This window comes from Teleopsis dalmanni, chromosome 2 (genome assembly GCF_002237135.1).
Source record: "Teleopsis dalmanni isolate 2A chromosome 2, ASM223713v2, whole genome shotgun sequence".
Lineage (NCBI taxonomy): Eukaryota > Metazoa > Arthropoda > Insecta > Diptera > Diopsidae > Teleopsis > Teleopsis dalmanni.
The window spans coordinates 48996588-49021115 of NC_051847.1; the positions used below are offsets into that span (position 1 = coordinate 48996588).

Genomic DNA, 24528 nt, shown 5'->3' on the forward strand with positions numbered 1-24528 from the left:
AAAAGTTCAGCATCAAGGCAGCTGGATAACTTGGCTAAGTAACTTAAACCGCATATAGTCCATCATGAAACCGAGCACACTTTAAGTGTGAAGAACTACGCAGAGCAAATATGGCAAGTTTCTTCGAGTGAAGAAAAGTGGAAAAGTACAGTGAGTAACAGAAGAACCGATGAAAGCAGAAAGCAGTCCCGATACTCCTATCACAAAACACCATAAAAAACAATAAAAAAATTATTGATAAATGGTAAAAGTGTGCGTTGAAACTTTGTTTAAGTGCGCTTTCAGCCACTCACCAGCTCGGGCCAGCCAAATAGATTGATTGATTTTTATTTCTTTTTTGATTATTTTTTTTTTTTTTGAAAATTTATAGATTTTCTAAAACTTATTTGGTTATTCTATTTTTTTTTCACTACTTTAGTAAATGTAAGTGCAAATCACCGTTAAGTGGAGAACGAAAAATCGCTGGAAAAAGTGTCATAAATTAAAGAGAAGCAGCATGCATCTCTGAATCCTTAAGGATTGCACGAAGCGAAAAGTTTGAGATGCAAAATTTGTTGCAAAATTTCTTGCAAAATTTACCATGAAATCAAACAGCGTAAACATGCATAAATTTAAGAAAATTTGGAAAATTGGAAAATGCCACCAAAAATAAAGCGAACTCATAGTGTCTGCAGTAGAAGTTCAGTAGAAGGTTTTATATCTAAGTTGCTGGTAAAATATATTTGCTCCTGTATTATTGCAAACGTTGCAAAAAACTTTTCTTCACTGAAGTTTTGAACTTGAGACCAAAATTTTTAAATTTTATACGTATTTTCCACAATTTCTACTTTGTTTTTTATTTTATATTATTATTAAGTTGACTTTTTCCACTTTCTGGCTTATGTTGCAATTTGAAAGAATTTCGAATTTGACAATAGGATTGACACTGAAAGAGTTAATTTTATTAAACCCATTCTATGTTTGCCATGTTCAGGAATTATATTCCATATAAATATTTTAATTATATACATTTCTCACATTGTTCTCAAAAATGTTCTCGTTTATTTTTTATTTCACTACTTCAAAACTGAAGAATATTTGTGTTAAGAAAATTCAAAAGAATTTTATGAAATTTAAATTGAAACTAGAAAATACACAAATTCTGGTATTCACAAAATTTGAATTTATTTGCAATCCGAAACTTTTGTTCCATTATCAAAATGATGATCATTTTAAATGACAGCAAAAAGTCCAAATGTACAAAGGATTTCATTTTCATTTTGCTAATGGAAATATTAAGTAAATTTTAAATCAAATCAATTTTTATTTTTTTTTGTGAAGAATTTAAAACTTTTCATTTTATACCAAATGTAGTTATTTCTTTCAATTCTACGCTTCTCAAGTCTTCTCGCATTTATAATGAATGATAATCATGAATGAATCATATAATCATGAATGCTTTTAGTTTGTGTTTTTTTCTTTATTTAAATCAAACTATATTGCTTTGTACAGTTTATACAATTCACCCTTCAACAATTCAAAACTTCAATAATCCTCCAAGAGTTTATCTCTTTACTTAAAGAATAGCACAATACTTCATGTCAAATTCTTTCTCAAGATTAAATTCCCCTATTCTTAAAATTTCTTTATATGGAACTGTTTTTCAATTTCTTAAAATTTCTATTAACATACCTGTTTTTCATTTTGCATGCATTTGATATCCATATTTCTTAACCTGTAATATCGGATAACACTATCAATGCTATTCAGGCAGCTCATTTAGGACGTTTTGGTATTCTTATAACATTTGAAAAGCTCATAATTAAGACTATAATAACAATTTTATGACGATAAAAATGACAAAACATAAGATCAGATTAATACGAAAGTAATACTGATTATATATAACATATAAATATTTAAAAATAATTATAATAAAGTAATACCGATTTATTATTTATAATGATAAAACTGTTTTAATATTTATTATTACAATTATATTTTTGTGCTTATGGTTCATACAAACAATTGTTAACAAATTTTCAAAAAAACTAAAGCAAATTATTATTAGAAGGGTTCGAACAATAATGAAGAAGCAACAACAGAAATTTGATTAATTTATTAAAACTTAGTTAAACATACACTGCTGTTTGAAGTACTGCCAAGTACTCAACTTCAGTGACGTTAAGAAATATTCCAATTTTTAATAATATATATATTATTTATCAGGCTACAGGTCATTTTATTTTTAAATTAAAAATCGCGTATATAGTTTATTGAAACTAAATATTAAATCGAAAATTTTATATCAATATTAATAAAATATTTATATGCGTCTCTAGACTTAGTCATAGAAACTTCTCTGATTTAAGTGGAGATAGTACCGATATAACATAAAAAGCTCTCCAAAAATGGCTCAATTGAATCTCCAGAGAAATCAGTTGGTTTTATAATGGAAGTTGTTTAAAATCGAATGAAAAATGTGCTGTTCAAAAGTTTGTGTGAATGAAATAATGAAAGGATACTCATACTTCATAAAACGTAGAGAAGTGTTTAATATATTAATAAATGGATCCACGCCTTGTATGAACGATACTTAAACTCAATTAAATTCAGTGAAATAAAATTTAGTTAATATATGTAAATATTCAATTTTTATATAATTATATGTATAAATGAAAATTTAAATGTATATATAAATATAATATATAAGTGACGTACCAAATAGGTATGTAGCGTCAATTTATTTAGTATTATTAAGTAATTAACTTGATTGAAATTTGTTTATGGGATTAATAGAGAAGCTCTCAACAAGTACGAGTACATTTCTTATACATACATATATAAAAATAATAAAATATATATAAAATATTACATACATTTGTAATTATATGTAAGAGTACTAGCATGAAATCGAAGTTAACTTGTTATATTAGTGTTTTTTTTTTATTGAATCATATTCGTATTTACTATATATCTATTGTATATATATTATAAATTATTTTATAATACTTTTAAAATAAAAATTTTTATTTACAAAAATATGTATACCCAAAAACCATGAAAGCTTAGCAATATTACACAATAATTTGAAAAAAAATTATTTATGTTGATATTTTTTTATATTGTTTAAAATATACATTGATTTAAAATCTTTTTTATAATTTTATTAAAATTTTATAATTTGATAAGCGCTATTGTTTAAGTCAATTTTAAAAAAAATTTATTATTACCAATATTTCGACCGCAATCTATGGTCATCTTCAGGATGCGGATATACTATAAATTTATTCTAATATAGTACAATATTTAATTAAAAAAAATTTTTTATTATATATGTAGTGTATATTATGTACCCAAGACATGACTATAAGTTGTATAGTATAGGCTATAGGTGGTTATAAATAATGAATAAATTATAAGTAAATAAATAAAAAAACTGCAATAAACGACTAAAGATCGAAATATTGGTAATAATTAAATATTTTTTAAAATTAATTTCATAAGTTATATATTTTTTTTAACTTTTATTTCACTTTAACCATTTAGAGCATACAAAAATATATAAATAAAATTTGTTCATTAATAAATTATAATTTAATTTAAGTTTTAACATTTTATATTTTTTTATTTTGTTTAATTAATTTTCTTTATTATTTCTTCTATTTCAGTTCAATTTATACTCGAAGGTAATTATAATTTTTTTTTATCTAAAAATAATAAACATCTTTAATGCTCAAACCAAATATATTTTTACGAAGTCATTGACTTCGTACCTAGAAATGCAGATTAAGGAAACAAATTTTCCAAGTTACAGAAGAAAATATTTCATAATTAAAAAAAATATAATAATAATAATGCGAAAAAATGAAAAAGATAAAAAGTATCTGATGTAAGTAGGGAAACTAAAACTCAACGTTCGATACCGAAATGAGTCTCAGAATCTTGTAATTTTAGTCATGACAACTGAATGAGAAAAACGCAAAGAATAAACCGAATAAAAATGAATAATATTAAAAATATTTAACCAAAAAAAAAAGAAATATAATAAAAAATAAAAGAACTGGAATTTGATGATACGAGAAAACTACACCAAAGAGATTTCCACTTGAAGATTTGAAGAAGAAAAAATTATTGAATGAAGTTTTTCTAATGTAACTTTTTTCTTACTGCAATCTGAGTATGCTGAGTAGTTCCGAAAAAAAAAGAAGAAGCAAAAATTTATGAAACTGGGAAAATTTTTTGCTTTACACAATATTTCTTGAACGTTGTTGCAAAATTTAGTGAAATGTCGGGCAAATGTGGGTCACATGACCACTTCGGCATTACAAGTAAAAACGTTTGATTTCACTTTCAATCTTCAACGCAAGTTGGGAAAAATTTCGTAGTATTTAAGGACACATAACAGAGCACAATGATGTGTCCTTTTTCACAATTATTTAAATATTTACAAATTTTGCTGAAACGAATGAACATTTGTTACACATTAGAGAAGAAAGGACGAAAAAGCGAAACACTTTCTGAAGCTTCCCAAAGTTACTAAATCTTTACGGAATGTTTTTTTTAAGTTTTTGTTAAATTGACTATTTTTAGCAGATAAAAACTTGAAAGTGTAGAAGTACATTATTAATAATGTAGCTAATAAATCAAAATAGAATTATTTTGTACTAAAAATATTTATTTAAGACAGTAATATTTTTTTTTTGGATAATATACAAGAGTGGACTTGATATTAAAATTTTTTTTTATATTATTATATATGATATATTTCATAGGCTTTGCAATTAAATAAACGAGATATGTTCAAAAAGTAACAAAAAATTCTTAATATTAGGCAAAAGACACTATTGATTAAAAATGCTTTAGACCCTAACTTGCGTGTAACCAGATATAGAAGAATAGAAGAGAAAACGTAGTATCTCTGCATATTTTTGCTTGTGAGTCTATTCTTTTACTAGTAGTGATTACGTACTGCACTATATCTTATGGAAAAATCAATTTGCCAATAAGATTTTTCATTACACCTTGCATATATACCACATTTTGTACCTACATTCTACATTAAGACGGAATGTGAAAACTATTCCCTCATAACACTTTGCTTATATTTCACATTTTGTACCTATATTCTAGATTAGGACGGAATGTAAAGTACGTGAGATCTATAGTTCATCGCATATTATCAAACAATAGTAACTATATGGCATATTCAAAATTAAATAAATACAACCTGAAGAAATTAAAAACTTATCGTTATTAAATCTTATAGCTCAATCAGATCAGCGTTTGCTAAAACACAGTTAATACCAAAAGATTACTATTTTTAGGGATATGGTTTTACTATTTAAGATCAAATCCTATAGCTCAATCGGATCAGTGTCTGCTAAAACATAGTTAATCTCAAAGGTGAACTACTTTTAATGATATGGATTAAATATTTAAAATGAAGTCCTCTATTGCTTAATCAGATCAGTATTTGCTAAAACACATTTAATCTCAAAAGTAGACTACTTTTAAGGATATTAATTAAATATTTAAGAACAAATCCTATAGCTCAATCAGATCAGTGTCTGCTCAAACATAGTTAACATCAAAGGAGGACTACTTTTAGTGATATGGATTAAATATTTAAGATAAAATCCTTTAGCTCATATAGATCAGTGTTTGCGAAAATACAGTCAATATCAAAGGTGCAATACTTTCTAGGATATGGATTAAATAATTGAGATCAAGTAAGTAAAGCCTGGAGAAATGAAAAATTTCTCGTTATTTTTGACCACATTGCGGTATTTGATTTGTTTTTGTGAATTATCTTATTCTGTATTCATATACAAAACATAATGATAAAAGAATAATGTTACATCCAATTAAATATTACAGCTGGTTATGAAAGGTTTCTTAAACCACATTAAATTTGATATAAATAATAGTTTAGAATGATAATAAATTGTGCAATAAACAATCTTTAATCATCAACATCAATTTTTTTTAAATATTTTTGAATATTTTTCAAAGTATTATTAAAAGGATTAGTGTCAGCATTCAGATGTACATATTCTAGGCAAATCTAGTTTACATCTCTTCTCTGTAATCTGACAAATATTCCACAAAATTGAAGTCCTCCAGAAGCTACATGATATTTTTTTTCAATATTGTTGCACCCTCATCTTTCTCCAAAATCAGATGTTGTTGTTTTTAAATCTTATGTAGAACTTTAGTTTCATAAATATTTCTTTAAAAGATTTATTTCGATTAAAAAATTTTAAGACAGAAATCTATGGACTTATTACTCTGAGGTTGTTAAGCGCCTTAAGATATGCAACAAAATTTAAGTTACTAAATCTCTTGTACATCGAACAAATTTCATCTATCGAAATTTGTATCCTACGTTCGTTAAGCTTTCTCTTCCCTACACATTTTCAACTTAAACGGAAAAGTTAAATAACAAATCTCAGCGCAGAAACAATGCAACCTGTCTAATGTTACATTATTTACCATACAAATCACGTCAACCGAACTTACAAACTCTGTTAAATACAAACGCATACATACACGTGTATTCACACATTTCGGAACCATTGGCTAAATGCCCAAAAGAATCTAAGAATGGAGGAATGATCTGACCAACTTTGTGTGACAGGAAATTTGGTAAAAACAAGAACAATTTAACAAAGAAAAAAGTTTATAAAGAAGATGATGAAACAAAGCAGAGCAGTAGGCAATGCTGGTTAGTGGGGAATACCGAATACCAAAAAAATAATGAAAAAGGCAGTTTCTTACGAAAAATTGCCTGCACGTCACTTAATGCTCTGCATAAAGACAAGTCAACCTCATAACAGCCTTACCGAACGAAACAAAAAAAGTTAGCAAAAGGACATCAAAGCTGACTAAAATATTAAATGAATATAGGGGAGCACATGAGGGTTGGTGTGTTTTAAGCCGATTAGCAGTACAACAAAATTGCTGCCCGCTACTTTTTACCATAACAACTTTTTTTTTTCTTTACTTTGACTTGTCAAAATCTCAACAATGCTTTTGCCTGCCTTCGCAGGATAATAAAGCATTTGCCGAGTTCACTCCCAAGGTACGAAATTTTTTCCCACTACTTCTTAAGTATGTGCTAGATTTTCATAAGTCGTACATCAAAATGCAGAAGTGCAAGACTTAAAGGAATTTATGTTATGTTTAATTGGATTAAGTATGCGATTTGTAGGTACAGTGTTTGCAATTGACTCGCAAACTAATTAAGGCATTAAGATTTCAAAAAAAAAGACATCATTTAGAATTTAGTCATTTATTTTAAATAAAAAATAATGCTAATTGATGGTTAATAAGCCTATGAAGGTCCAATTGTATACTGTTTTTTATTTGTAATTAATTTTATTGAACCAAGAAATAAATGGGAAAAGGGTTAACTCCTTCAAATTCACTTCGAATTTAAGTATGGCTTCGTTATAATTATTAGCTGCTGTCATTAATATCTTAGCCATGAAGGTGACCTTGATAAAGAGATATTGTACATACTTAAACCTAAATTTTAAATTTCGTATACGTTTTAAGGGGGTTTGTTGTTCCATATTATATGGAGGCATAACAATACCACCTAAGTAGTGAGGCCTTTGTTTACCAATAGTTAGACATTCACAAATAATGTCCTATCGTTGTCATGAACTTAGGTTACGAATCGGTTGACAATAAAGACGCGAGCTGCACAAATGCGAACATTCAGAGAAAACAGTCTTTCTTGAGCTAATAAACTCTTGTTTCTAATTTCTTTTATTTGCATAATTCTCTAGCCTTATAATCAAAAATTGTGTGGAGTTCTAACCATAGATTGTTGCAAGCACTCTCTCTGTAAGAATGTAAATCTGAAAAATCTTTCAACGTGCTTGGCGAATAATTTTCTTTCAGCTGACTAACAGTCTGTGATAACACAATACTGATAACTCATGCGAGTTTATATCTGTTGACCACTACAAATCGAGGTGTAATGGAGAACTTTGTCTATTAGCCATTATTTAAAAGTTAATGCTTTGTGAAACCGTACGGAATATTTCCAAAATGTATATTTTCTTTTACTGAAATTTATTTCTAGATTACGGTTTAAAAATACCTTTCAAAACTTTTTTACGATAGACAATTGCATAAACCTTGTTGACACCCCTGAAAAAAACATAATAAGCGACCATAAATCTTTATAGTCATTTAAGTCATATCAAATGATGGTGAATTAGCTTTTGCAGTCATTGAAATGTCTTAATTTTAATGAAACCTCTTCATTAAGTTAACTGAATAATATGTTTCTATACGAATAACTCAGTAGGGATATGTTTTTTAACAGAAAAGACCATAAACTGTAATTGATCGAATTTGTATAAATGATAGACCTGCTTTCCCTTAACATCATTCATTCTTCCTACAGTTTGTTCCTAATCAAGGATAATATCTTGTCCTTAAGCTCGCTTTTAAGTAATTGTAGCAGTTTTGTTTTCAATCAAAAATTAGAAGATTTTTTGCATACCCGATCTTTTCCATAAGTATACCAAAAAAACAATGCATTTATAAAACATATGTAATCTTGAGTTACAGTTTTATTGTACATATGTTGCTATATCACTGCTATATCACCGTTCAAAAACATAAAACGGATGACACTATTTTATGGGTCTTTTCATGGTGGCATAGGCTACCTGCGAGAGAAAGAGGGAGAGAGAGGGAGGAAGAAAGAAAGTGAGAGATTATCGTACAAGCATTAGTATAATATATCAGGATTGTCCAAACCAGACGCAAATCATAGATTAGGGAGCCACAGAAACAAATTAGGTTATAATGTTAAATTTAGATTTATTAATTAATCAATTTAAATTCATTTATTTGGTATACCATAAAAATAAATTAATGTGGTTTTGCAAGTACAGCAAAAGAAAATTTACGTAATTGTAGTAGATTAAGAACATGTCACGGGTCGCATAAACTCAATTGGATTCTACTATATATACATTATGATATATTATGATATTCAATGTGACTTTTTCTACTTCTATTTTAGAGTAATATTGTATAATCAATAATATGTCCATCAAAGTCTTACCTTCAACTCATGTCAATTCTTAATTATTGTGTATATGTAAATACCACGTATGACACTTATAATCCCATTCCGTGCTCACTCAGCTGTCATATGCTTTAAAAAAAAACAGTGTGACACTTTAATATGAAAGCAAACGAACTAAAACGGGGCGACAGTGAAGTGTAAATCTAAATGCAATACGAAAAAAAAATAAAATAAAGTTTTACATTTATGTTGTCAGTGTTGTGGTAATTTCTCGAAATGAGTTAATTATAAGAGTATATAACCCCCGGTTCATTGTGCAACTGGAACGAGAAATCACGTAGATTAAAAAACAGATACCCGTATACACCAGCAGACTAGGTTTTAGTGTTAAGCTCTTCCCTCCACATACACATTTACTGAGGATTTATGTAAGATTTTATTATATTTTAGTTGCCGTAATACAAATAAAATCCAAAAAGGAGCATATCCTGACACACAACATGCACAGACTTTTGTTTATGTGTAAATGCGTTTTAGTTTGTGGGACTTTTAATTCTCAGTGTAAACACATTTAGCATGTGTTTTGCGAGTATATAAATGTGTATATATGTGTATATATTGATAAAGTTTGTATGTTTCATGTGAGTTGTATTAGGACTTTCATGCTCACAAGCAGAAAATGGCAACAGCTGCCAAGGATATAATTAAAAAGTAAATTTTGTTTGATTGCATATAATATTATAGGTCCTTGTGTGTAGTTTTTACAATTAGTCTGCCCGAAAGGATAAATAAATTTGAATCAACTGAAGCATATAGTAGGAAGGCCAAGCTTTTTGTTGGTTTACAAATGATTATTTGTTTTTTATTTTTTTTTTCTTTATTAAGAATGTTTAAATTCACACAATTGTTGTGAAAAGTTTAAAAAAAATTAAAAAAAAAAAAATTGCGGACAAAGTAAAATTTCACTTTTGTATATATAATATTTTTATTAACATATTTTCTGTTGTTCTGGTGTTTCCGTTAACAGCTTTTGAAACAAGTCAAAGTGAAAACATTTACTCATAAACGAAGTTTATCAAACATATAGCAAATTTTTGTTGTTATTAATAAATTAAATTTATAAAGTTTTCAGCTTCATTAATTTAAAGTTTATTGAGTAAATAATATTTTACATATAGTGTCGAGAATACACTTTTTAAGTATCTTGAACATATGAAAATGAATAGTCTGGATACAAGGAAACTTGTTTATTATAATAATTTCCAAAAGTATATCAACTATGAAAATATTTTATTTTACTTATTGTATAAATAATATTCTACATAAAATGTTATGAATATATTTTTTGAGTATTTTAAGCATTTGAAAATATATAGTCTTTGTCAACAAAAAATCAGTTTTTCATAAAAAATCAGTTTACTATTTTAAAATTTTTTCATTTTAAACGATAATATTATGAATTATGTTTAAGACCATAGCAAGTCTCCAGGTTACGTTAGGTTAGGTTATACCGACGATCTGAAGGCAATCCACTTAAACCTATTGTACCGAAGCTTAAAATGCTACTTAGAAGGAAGTCTTGAAGTTGATCAAGATTCTCAAGTATTGAGTCGCCGACTATAGTATAACACGCTCTTGGTTAGGTTATTTGTCCATTGGGTTACCGTATATTGAAAAACTAAGTGCTTAAAGTCACGAAGAACCTTGTGTGAACCTTAAAATTTAGTTTATTAGAAGGTTTTAAAGTTGATCTAAATCCTCAAAAAAGGAGTCCCCCAAAATATTGAGTCAAAACAGATAAGGGGTACTTAAATCGACTTCCCCACAGCTGCTACAGGTATAATTGAAGAGGAGATTCAATCTTCTAGCATGGTTACCTAATCTGCAATTACTTATAAGCAAACCTACGACAAGACTAATATCTCTACGGAGCATCGCAATGAGACAATTGGGTTTCCTTTTAGTGGAACATAGACAAATTGCACATAGATACCTGCATATTGTTGACAACTCTTTAATAACAAGTAATAATACTTCTCCACTGTAATCGGCATTTTTGGTGATATACCGATCAGTGCGAATTGCATCTTCGAAATTGATATTTTTGGAACGAAATTGAACAAACCTCTATGTGATCCAAAGTGCACTCACCATAAACCGGACAAATTTTTCTACATATTTTTGCAGTAATGTCACCTATTTTATAGTAATTAAGTATCACAACATGTTTACTTGATAATTTACATTTTATATAACTGATGTCATTCAACATAATGTATTATTTCAAATAACTAATTTGCTGATATGATAATATAAGACATCAAGACTAAGTCATCAAGTTACCAAGTTTTGGTAACGATCTACCAGAGCAAGGTGCATTTTTGTTATTGAGTGTTTCTGAACGAAGTCAAACAAACCACTCCCTGGTCTGACATCTAGGCGATGTGGCACTATGATCGTCGGGTTTATTGTACCCCCTTCTGAATAGGTCTCTAAGTCATGTTGCGTCAATAAAAAGTAGTATAGAACCTACTTTACAGAGTTTTGTTGCCTCTTCCGTAAGAATATACATTCCCAAGAATCTTTACCGTATGTGCATTAGCACAGGGCATTCTAACAGTCACATTTGTGGCTGACTTCTCATTTTCTTCACAGATTCTACAGTCTGCTTCCGTAAGTATACCCAATCTTGTAAGGTGGTATTTTAATTTACAGTGCCCTGTTAGGATTACTGTGATGATTCTAAGTTTTTCTTTTGATAGGTTCATACAATCCTGGTATCTCTTATTGTTATAGATGGCAATAAATGATTTGGATTGTGTTAATACTGGTATATTATCCCAGTAATCGTTTTTATTCTAGTTCTCCTTTATTATTATGTTGTAGTCCTCACTGTAACCTTAAGAATCGACATATTTTTGCAGCAGTTTCACCTGTTTTATAGTAATCAAGCATCGCAAAGTGTTTATTCGTTATCACGGTTTTTATATTTATCTGATGTCTTTCAGTATAATGTGCTCTTTTGAATAACCTATTCCCTGATAGTATGAATAATTTTCTAACATGAAGACCAGAAGATGCACAAAACTCTTAAATATGCACACATACTCGGTAATGTCCACCATTTATTTAATTTCTTAAGGATTGCCTGCTTCTAGCAGCTGTGCTAATATACATAATCTCACATATTAAAACTCTTCTGAATATTTTCATTAATATTTCAATGTATCTACTTTCAAATATACTTTCAAAACAAAATATACGCTTTTCTGAATTTTAATGAAGAAATTTTTTTTTAATAAAAACTACTTAGAAGCCAACCATTCCGTTTATCCCCTCGTTGCCACTACAGTCGTTTCTGTAATTTTCCTGCTCATATTTTAAATTTCATATTTTTAATAATTTTTATAACTTGATTTTTTACTTTATTATCCTTTCTGTCATTAACGGCTACTATCGTGTGATTCGTGCTCGAGTTATTTGGGCGCTTCTTTAAACACTCCTGACGCAATGTCGCGTTATGCTGTTTGCCAAAGTGGACCCACTGGCTCATGATGCTCATGATGCAGTGGTGCAAATAAAGCGCCATTCATATCAGAGCTTGCCATTTTGGGATTTCTGCTTTTGCTCTTTGCTGGTTACTGGTTACTGGCTACTGGCTACTGGCTACTAGCTGCTGTTTGCTGTTTATGTTTTTGTTCTCTTGTTTTTGTTTTCTTAACAATGTGGCAAAATTAAAAATCTTTGGGTCACTGAAGTGCACGGAACCGGAATAAATGCAAACAAATATGAATAAAGAAAAAAGCACAACAACAACTACAACAAAAAAATGAAGATATAAAATAATTTTTTCTTTGTCTTTGCTACCTTCTGAAGTAGATGCAGTGACCTTTCTCCGGCACAACAGTGACTTAGTTGGACCAATTTTTCTGGTTGGAGTTTTTTCAGGTGCTACAGTTGCACACTTCAATTAAATGTTCCTTTTACGAAAGGACACACCAAAGTTGACTTAAACTTTTTGCATAAAATACTACAACTGACCAAATGCATTTTAAGCTTTTATCTCCTGTAAAGGATGTGCACAACTTAAAAGTTGCAAAATTTTTGTTGTGCATTATTTTTCATTTTAGTACAAAGGATTATGATTTTGTGTTGGCGCATTTATTAACATTTACTGCAATTTGCTGCATAAGGATCCTTATATGCTGCTATAAAATGGGGCTTTCATAGATATTCTTATGCTATATATAGTCGCAAGGACATGTTTCAAAAAGTATTTTACATTTTTTCATTAATATTTTTTGCTTTCGGATTTATTTTTATTACCATCAATACAAGACCAACCACTGTCCACTGCCCACTGTCCCGTAGTGTGGCTTTTATTTATGTTTGTCCAAGTAGTTGAAGTCAAAGTACACAAAAATTGCAAACTGCAGAGAGGACGACATCATTTGAACTTCTGAACTTAATGTAAATGTGCCGAAGTAAAAGAAACGAAGAAAATTAAAAATTAACAAATGCAAGAAAGGATGCAAAAGTATTAAATGCATAATAATGGCGACGTTGCTCGCCAGGAAGGACATGCCAGGAATGTTATTAACATTTGTAGGGACTGCTGAATATTTATGTTTATTACAGGACACAATTATATTTATAGTATATTCATTAGGTACACTATATATAATTTATACGATTATTATGATGTTTTTAATTGGGTTTCGGTTTGCTGATATACAAATGTAATTATTTAAATATGAAAAATGTAAGATTTTATTAAAGTTTTGTTCTTCCTGAAATTTACTTCATTTATTATCAATTGAAGTGAAAGCCTCTGTTGTTTTCTCGGGTTAAAGAAAAAAGGACAAATTATATAGATTCCAGAAACTTCAATGTGAAGTAGAAGGAACTAAAGCATTTCATTGAAACTTTTAACTGACAATACAGTATCCTCGAGTATTGCCAAATTCTCATTTATTAGTTGTTATTTTATATGTTATATATATTTTTATATTATATATTACATTATATATTACTTATACTATTACTAAAATATTTTCTGTTTCGGTTTCTGATGTACGAGTATAAATGTAATTATTTAAATATGAAACTTGTACGATTTTATTAGAGATTTTTTCTTCCTGAAATTTACTCAATTTATTATTGTTTAAAGAGAAAGCCTATGTTTTTCTTCCGGTTTAAAAATAAGGACAAATCATATACATTATAAATACTTCTATGTGAAGTACAAAGAACTAAAACTTCCTCGAGTATGGCCAAATTCTAATTTATTAGGTATATTATACATTTCTTATACTATTACTATGATGTTTTTTTTTCGATTTGCTGTATCATTTATGTAGATACATATGAATAGAGAAGAATGAGTTTATAAAAATATTTTAACTACTTCCTAGTTTTTTTGAGGTCTGCAAAATAAAGTTGAAAATCTTTAAATATTATTAAATATAATTAAATTTAACTAGGACAAAAATTGCATCGAAATATAATGAAATGAAATATCTACAAAACTAAAATATATCCGTACTGAACTCTATTTGATTGCATACTACTGATATACTGCAGATAATATTTGGTAAAATATTTACTATCATAAAAAATTTTAAAAAGTCATTTTATTTAAAATTTTATTAGTTTTTAAAATAACATGTATTTTTTTTTAAACCAAAGACATTGTTTATGTTTTTAAATATTTTGTTTACTGCATTTTTTATATCTCAAATCGCATTGAAATCATTTTATTAAACTTCTTCATTTTATTCTTATCTTCATGATAGCAATCTTCGTTGTTTGCACTTCTATAAATACTTTTTAAAGAAAACTTAAAGATATTTTCTAAATTTTAAAGAATATTTGATTAACTAAAAGCTTACTTTCATTTTTTTGTTAAAAATGTTAATAAAAACTTTTCAATTTTTCATTCCATTAAAATATTTTGAAGGAAGCACGTGTCCTTATTTGCACATGACTTTACGCATCCTTTTTTTTTGGTATAAAAAAATGGTTAAATCCTTGTTATTCTTATGTTATCCTTAAATAATATATCAAATAGAAGGATTTACTTTTAAATGATTTTTAAAGCACAAATATAAAATGTATGTTTTTATAAAGAACAAGGATGCTTGTTGTTTTTATGTAATTGTACAGTAAAAACTTTTAAAGGAAGGAACTGACACCTATCTATATAAATTTGCTAACGGAAATGAGTGATTATTTACACAGAATATTTATGAAACGTTAAAGGAAAACAATTGTATTAAAAAAATTAAACTTCTTAATTCAATGATACAAAAAACCTGAAATAAGTATATGTTTTAAGATTAAACTGCTAAAGTGCAAATTGCTATAGATATAGTTAGAGTGTTTTAAGATTAAGTCTTCAGAGTAGAGTTTACTACGGATTTAGCTATTGTGTGCATATAGATTTAGTATAGATATATGTTTCAATTTGATATACATATATATATTGATTTGTACTTTATTTATTTCATTCATTATTATTTACAACTGTATAATGACAACGAATAGCTCTAATTATAAAGAAAAGGGAAACAAATATCATAGAAATTATAAAAAATTATTAAAGAATTATACTCTTCCTGAAATAAGAGATATATCTACACATTTTTATATATATCATTTTTTATTCTAGCAATACATCTACGAGTAGTATAGACATTTTATATGAGGAAGTATATTTTGTTCTTCTCAAGACAATACCTTCTGCTCAAAAGTGTTTGTTAACTACTTCTTAAGTAATAGACCTTTTTCAAAAAAAATTTTTTTTGTTTTGTTGGTACACCCTTTCTTGACATATGGTACAAATTTGAGCGCCATCTGTCAATTAGTTTGTTTACAGCAGCTGTTAATGTGAGACTACCTCAAGTGCATTTAGCGATGTTTACTATGGAAAATTCTTGTTGTACGCGATTTTTTGACCAAACACGGCACCCTGTCATCGTTTAGGCACCATATTCGCCAGATCTGGATCCGTACGACTTTTTCCTGTTCCCGAAACTCAAATTACCCCTTTGTGGTAAGCGTTTTGAGACGATTGAATCGGTAAAGGAGAATTCACTAAAGGAACTCAAAGCCATACCTGCGCGGGCTTACGAAATGTGTATGGAAGATTGGGTTAATCGTTAGCATATGCGTGTATCGCTTGAGAAGGAGTATATTTTGAAGGAGATAAAATAAATTTAGAAATTTAAATTTGTGTGTTTTATTTACAAAATCCGAGTACTTTTTGAGCAGAAGGTATTTTCTTTTAATATCTACTAACACTTTTAATACTTAATTACCTTACATTGCTATATATCTTATATACAAGTGTTACATGAACTAATAAGATAATAAATAATTTTAATTAAAGGCGTGAATACATGAAATATTAAATGGCAAATTAAATTAAAGCAAAAGGATAATTAAAATATTGAAGTATAAAAAATTAAATAAACTAGAAATACAAACTGAGCAATTCGAAATTAACACTAACCATTTTAATTATTCAAAATACTGACCCTTATTTAATACTATCTTATTGCACCTTCCTTTTCACAGAACGATTGAAAAAGTATACTCACAGAGCAATTGGTCAACATTAAGTCTTTAATTTGCATAGTAACTGAAAAGGGTTCAATTTTAAAGTCATCTCAGTCAACACTTATATGATGCCAGCAAGCTATTGTGAATTTCTAAAATTGCCGAGCTATTGTGAATGGCACAGTTTTTAGAAGTTGCTTGAACACAGCTCTAGCAATTATCAGTTTTTAATGTTTTTCGTAAACGGGAATATATTTTCTTTAACATTTTTATGATATTGCGTACTTACATCTAAAAATATAAGATTCAATATAAATTCTGAGTTGTCAATTTATCATCAGTTTATCAGCTCGAAATTCAATTGTGCTCTTCCTAGAGAATCAATTTATATTTGATTGAAACTTAAATCTGGCAAAGCCTATATAGAAGAGAACAATGACAGGAATGCATTAGGAAAGTAGAAGAAGAGACAATTGTTTTATACTTCACTGATGCCGAAATGAAACTGAAACAAAATAAAAACTCTCTGAATGTGGAGTAAAGTGGTGGATCCAAGTTTCGTTCATTATTAGATACTTATGCAAAGTCATTTCTATATAATTTCTACAGCTCTTAGAATTATGGACTCCTTGATGTTTTTGGTTAATTGCCAGTAAACACTTGCTTCACTTGCTTCAAGATGAGATCCGACAGCTCCAAAAAGCTCTTAGAATCATCCATTCTTTGTTGTTTTTGATCAATTATCGGTGAACGCGGCATCCACTGCAAAAACCCTTACAGGTTATGAGGTCTATATATTATTCGTGTATACTTATAGATAAATGTCCATACAAAATGAGGTGTCAGCTATCATATTCTTAATGTGTCAGCTATCTGATGTAACTTCACTTTACGGTTTGTCAAAAAGATTTTATGGAGTTATTTGATGCAATTCAAAGTCAGTAAACCAATTTTTATCATTTGTCTTGATGGAACAAACTCCGTGTAGCACTTATTAAGCCAAGCTAATGCTGTCACGGTATATTTATCTAACAAAAAAATATTATTTGCAGATAAAAAGCGAAATAGGGTCATTACATTTTAACTACGGATCTGTATGACTTTTAAATGAGTTTAGTTTCACTATCATTTCAATATAAATCGATTTAAATAGTAAGAGTTATTTTATATTGGTTTTCTGAAATAATTCTTATTATCCGTTTTAATTTATATTATATAGAATTCATTACTTACAGTCCCAGTTCACAAATTCTCGAAGGGACCTTCAGATAATATCTGCATTTACACTACTATTGTGCTGCTTACTTAGCGAACAGAGTGAAAACATTTTGAAAAACATTGTCCTGAACGGTTTATACAAATTTCATTGACCCAATAAATAAATTCATCGAATCTACATAATCAATATTTATCAGTTACATAAATCATTATTCATATAAATTCCGTAATACACAATATTTTTCCTGCAAATTCCTATTAAGCATATTTAACGCATCTCTTCGCTTTCATTTCGAACCAACCAACAGCCATCCTTCTTGTCTTTGTTTATCCATCCTTCAGAGCTGGCAGCTCATTATTGGCCCAAGGATAACATTACACAGTGCTTAGCTGCATACGTTAAAATACATTATCGAGCTTAAGCCAAACAATAGCGAAGAATTCAACTGAATGACAAAATTAGCTTGCGTCTCTGCGGCACACTTCACGGATTTAAAATTCTTTTGTTTGTATTGGTGACGCGCATATAAAAGAGCACAATACAATTTTCATTAAATGAGGAATTCAAAATAAAATAGCAGAAAAAACAGAAAAAGCAGAAAAAGCATAACGTCAACTTGTTGTTTCTGTTTTCCCGCCTCCTTATTGTTGTTGTTGTTCTTATTCTCACTAGCATTATTGTTGTTGTTGTTGTTTACAGCTTTCAATAATAATATAACACACTGCTATAAACAATGAACAACAAATACAAGCATTAAATGAGAAGAGTACAAAAACAACAACAACAATAAATACAAAAACATTATTGACAATAACGATTCATTTTGTGGTAAATATGAAAAACAGATAAAAATGTCTGCACGCATAAAATAAAGTGAATAGAACAAATGAAATATGTGTGAGGGGTAAGGGGTAAGGGGAGCGCGTGAATACACTAATCTCATCAGAAATTTATGTGTGCATTTGTACGTGAATTTATATATTTGTATGTGTGCCGAGTGCTCAAATTGTAACTGGCATTATTTTTTGTTTACTTGAATATGTCAATGTGTTTGTGTGCTCGGAAAACCTCATTTCCGTGTACATTTGTTGTTACCGGTTCTGAAAGCTTGAAATTTTGCATGCATGAAAAGCGAGTATCCTTTCAAAAGGTATGCAAACTGTTGATTCACATTCACATATGGGATTAACTGGGGGTTGGGGATTTCATCAGACCGCATAAAATGCAATTTGATTCATTTAAGATTTTGAAACTCAATTCTTCAAAACTCAATCTGATTTTGAAGAATATTTAAAAAGTTCGTTGAATGAAACCGTTCCATCTACAGAGATATACCATATATTTACGTTTCTTTTCTTTTAATTGTTAATTTTTTAAAATTAAAGTTTGGATAGTTTATAATATAACGAGAATAGAGTAGACCATTGTTTAAAGTTAACGACGAAAGAAAACTTTCTAACTACTTCAATAGTGATTATTTTTCTTTTTTTCTCCACTCTACTATTTATTGAGAGGTAAAACAAAGATGACATTGTTATTTACTTATTCCATAATTTTTTAAATCTGGAAATATCGGAAAAAACGGATGTATACTGCTATCTGTCTGTCATTTATAAGGCGACCATATGTCAATAGAGTGGCTTGTCTCTAACATATATATATAACACGTACTTATAATTTAAAAAAGTTTAGAATATTTCTCATCTTATATGAAATTATGTCTTTATATCACATAAATTATATATAAATTTATATTATTTTATAAAGTTTATTTTAGTTATTATATGATAAAAAATAAGTGTTTATTTAGTCACATACACTGCAACAAATGTTTCATTATAGTTATTATTTCATTGCGAATTAGTGTGTATTTAGTCAGACACGCCGCAATAAATGTTTCATACTGGCTATGTCTCATTGTAATTTTTTGTCAATTAAGGAACAAACACTGTAACAAATGTTTCATTATGATTATCATCTGATTGTTTAAGAGTATTGATGTGAGCTCAAATGCCGCAACAAATGTTTAATTATAGTTACCATCCCATTGTAAATTAGTATTTATTAAAGGTCACCTACCGCTATAATATACCATGACAAAATGTATATAAATCAAAGAAATATACTTAATACTCTACTCAACTCTACTTAGCTGCTTAGCTTGGCTATTGCAACTAGGATGCCAATATCAGAAAAAGTAATGCCAATAAGCAGATTGCTGCCCTGGTAGCAATCTGCCCTGCAACTATGCGTGATGTCCTTGTATTCAGATATCTATGTGAGTTGAACAGTAGTTAGCTCATAGTTAAGTCATTAAGAAACGCTCGGTATTCTCCAATTATTAACAATGAAGTAGAGATTTGATAGCAGCATAATTGTTCGAAAAGATTATGATATGTACGATATCGAGGATCTTGTTGCACAAGATCTATTTTGTTGCGTAGTGAATCGCTATTACTTCTAGCTGAAAGACACTGCTGTCTTGTCTATATTGCGTATTTATATGATTCTTCTCCCACATCAATATAAAAGGGATAGAATATAATATTACAAATAATAAAAATAATTAAAATTTAAAGAGATATTTAACAATTTGAATTTTATCTTGTGATGCACATATTAAGGAACATAAATATACTTTCTCTCCTCTATTAGTTGATACTCGTACATATATTTAGCATTCCATTTCACTTCATAGAGCTATTAAAATCTATATTTCTCCTACATTTTCACTTTTATTTAACTTTAAATGTCGTTTTTCGTAATTCTTTTATTAAAAAATGTTTCCAAAACGTTGAAAGGATAACATCAACATAACTCGTGACTTTTCCTCTTGTGCACATAAAAGAAAAACGTAAATTTAACGTTGACGTTCTCATAAATGCAATGAAAGGTCTTTATAGAAAATAATTAAAAATATTATTGCTTTGAATATAGTACCGGGAAATACGGGAAAGGGATGATGTTGTTTTCTTTTCGATTTGAAAAGTAAATAACACTTGCAGGAATGTTAACGACATTGACTCACTCTTCCTGGCGTCAATGAAATTGTGTGAGCAGTAAATCGACTAAACATTTTAATTAATTTCATACTGAGGACATAAATTAAATACCGAGATAGTTCTGTTTTTTGAATTAACACAAATTAAGTGTAAACTGATTATATGACGAATGACTGAAGTCTTCAATAGTTTTTATGAGACACAGTAAATCGATTTTAAACAGATATTGCATTTGAATTAAAGCCTTTTTTTATTAATCTTAACTTAACAATCTAGTGTGTACAAGTATTTCGTCAACAACTTTTGTCTTTCTCTTCATTAACCTGCCATTCTCCAATAATGAAATTTCTAACGCTTTCAAATCACTAAATTCATCAAACTCTCTTTTTTTAAAACCACCTTTTGTATTTTTAATTGGTTTTAATTTTTAAGTGGTTTAACTCTTCTATATGCTGGGATTTAATGTACTTATATTCGTGTAACGCATTCGGTTTTTTTTATTCTTTCTATCTCCGTATAATTGAGATTTCGATCTGAGATAATTACCTTAAAGCTATGTCCTTTTTTTATGATCCTGCGTTTCATATATGAGAAGTTGTGCGATATCACACTTCAGTATCCAGACTCACAACTATAAGTAAAAATAAGTTCAATTAAAATTTTTATATACGTATTTTCGATCATACCTTAAACTTGAAAAGGTGTACCACGACGACGCAAAAAGTCACAAGTTAGATAACATATGTTATTTTGACATTTATTATAATTTCTCTGGCATGTATATGTACAGTTTGGTGATGTGAACTGAGCTCCAACGTTATCTGATTTATCACTACTAGACTTTTTTCTGAAGGTACGCAAGCGATCATACTCATACAGGCAACTTCTAATCATTCATCGTTTTAAATGTTAACAACCACGATGTGACGACAAGTCATTAAAAATTAAAAGGATGCAGTACTGCTACATGACCCATAGAGTACAGTTATATGTATGATCTTTACACATAATAGTAATATCTATTGTAAAGATTAATAACATGTAAACTATGTGTGAATGATAATTACAAGCAGTGATGGGAAGACGTTAGGAAAATTCAAAAGAAGAATTTTTCAGAAGTTCTATGGTATCTTACGCGTTGCCAACGAGTATCGAAATGAATGACACGATGAGCCATTTCGGGATGTTAATAATTAAGTGCATAAAACTTAGTGGATTTGTACAAATAAATGAGGCCAGAAAGGTGTTTGATTATGTTTTATCATATATAGTAAAAAACGTTTCCGCATCTTTGGTGGAAGAGCCAGGTGACCAACGGTATAAAGTGTTTGTACTAACAACAAGCAATAGCAAGTCACTGCTCGGGTTGGCTAGCGGAGGCTACTGGACACGGCGAACGACGACTCACGCCTGTAGGGACTAACTTAGTAAGTAAGTAATTGTGGTAATAACTCATAAGACTATAAGATAGATTATTCTTTATAACAAAACATCATTTTGGAACTATATTTACAACAAAATAGTACTTTAATTTAACTATTTCATTTTTCCAAGCTAAAATGAATAGTTCACTGAATTTGTATAGAACTATATTCATATTCCGAATAAAAACACATAAGCTGCATATATAATTCAATAACGTACCGTTAGTGTTCTACCAACACTACAAAAATTAAGTGAAGTCTGTTTGAACTAGTTGTTCACTTAAGATTTCAACTCTTACTAGGGTAATTCTACAAGAATTTCAATTGCCTTCATTAACCAATTATGCTTTCAACATTTACTTCAAATGCACTATAACCTTACCTGCTATCGCTAGCATAGTAGATAGTTATACTTTTTAAAATAAAGTATCTGCTACTTTCCTTCTAAGAGCGATAGCAAATCTGCTTACGTTTGCTACCAACTGCATTAAACTTTATTATCAACCGTGCAACATTAAATCACATGGTCCATGCTGTGAACATCTCACCGCCATTCTCATTAAAATTATTATATCTGTAAGATACCTTGTAAGGCACAGCCGAGCACAGCAAGCCAACTTGTTCGCATTATGTTACTTTGTTCTCCATTTTACACACATTTTGTTAACCACTTACTTCATCACTCTTTCTACATCGTTAACTTGACCCAAAGGTCCTTTATTTAACGCCTCAAAATAAAATAAAAAAAGACAACCAAAAATGTATAAAAAATATTTATTCTTCAAAATTGTATTTCAAGCCAAAAACATTTACGCTTAGCGAAGTATACTTTCAGGCTGAACACATTTTTAAAATGGTCTTCTCTTACTATCTTTAGGATACTTAAATGTGTCCTTTATGATTATTTTTATATATTTTTCATTTATATTTTTCTTATTTTTTGGCTTGTTTGTGGCAATATTAGCCAAAAAATAAGAAGACAAAAGTAATTATTTTTGTGAGACGTAATGGAAAAACTTAATGTGAGTCCTATTTTAAGTGATATATGAGCCAAGACGGCATGTGTGGGAGCTTTTATATTATGGCCAATATAAAATAATACATTTGACACTTAAGGATATCATGAGAATATTTACAAAACGTATATGAGCAATAAGTTTTTGCTTATGAAGCCTCTTGGTACAGATATACAACCTCATTTCTTTAAATTATCTTGCATTTAAAAAGTTTTATTACAAGCATTTAACAATTCTTTTTTCATGTACACAAGGATAATAATATATAATATTTTGTAATAATTAGTTATTTAGAAATTTGACGATATTTCTAATAAAAGATTGTTGTGAGCCTTTATAGTAAAATATTGAATTTAATTTTCTTATTATTAACTTGGCTCAAATCCAAACATTTCCAAGCATACTACAATTTAATAAAATAAGAAGGGTTTTCGATGTATGATAAAAAATCAAGACACTTATAAAATGGCACTTTCATAAAAAATCAAGACATTTTCATGTACCCGACAGGTTTCAAAGGTGGTTCGTCGCTATGGCTACATAACGCAGTTTATCAGCAGTTTATTTAACAAACTTTTTTTAACAGGATAGATGTGTTAGAGAAAACAGTATATCACTTCCCCTTTAACGCGGATGAGACTTATAGACACATTATTCGGCTTTTATTTAAATCACACCAGTCTAAAAAAGCTGCATCGCTTCTATAAGAACGGTAAGACGGTAAGGTTATCGGTAGGTTTTTTGACTACCTCATCTTAAAAAGATGTACCTGTGCGAGAAAAAAGACTACCAGATTTACTTAAACATAGATGATACTTCAGGTTACATTCTTTACAACTGATTAAAAAAACATCAATCTAAAATTGCAAAGAATTAAAATCAGAGAGACTTTCTTGATAAATGAAGATTGTAGAACTTCTATCGCTTGATGTATCTACCTCTGTATTTAGAGTACTATACCTATCCATTACACTTTACTTTTTAGATTATTATTTCATAAAGTAATAAGTGACGTCAATCAAAAATTATAACTTCACATTTTTAGAAGCTATTCTGTAAAAGAACGCAATTGAAAAAAATTAAAATAGTGTCGTAACCAAATATGTCTGTGATTATTTTCCAAATATATTTTACATAGAATTCTGAAATAAAAATGAATATATATTTCTAAAATATAAGGAGTTTACCTTCAATTTCATGGTCAATTTACCACTTTCTTGATAGTCAATATATTGTTAGAAAAAAATAAGGGATAGGGCGGACATACTACCTA

General features: G+C 28.9%; 1 protein-coding gene across 2 annotated transcripts in view; it reads left to right on the plus strand.

The window, feature by feature from the left end:
• Positions 1 to 24528, plus strand: part of LOC119677515 — a gene marked incomplete at its 3' end in the record, with an annotated part of 83641 nt that overhangs the window by 5781 nt on the left and 53332 nt on the right. Inside the window, 1 exon segment of one of the 2 annotated variants that reach the window (XM_038088892.1) lies at positions 3651 to 3668. Coding sequence (XP_037944820.1) covers positions 3651 to 3668 — 18 coding nt within the window. 2 annotated transcript variants of the gene reach the window in all.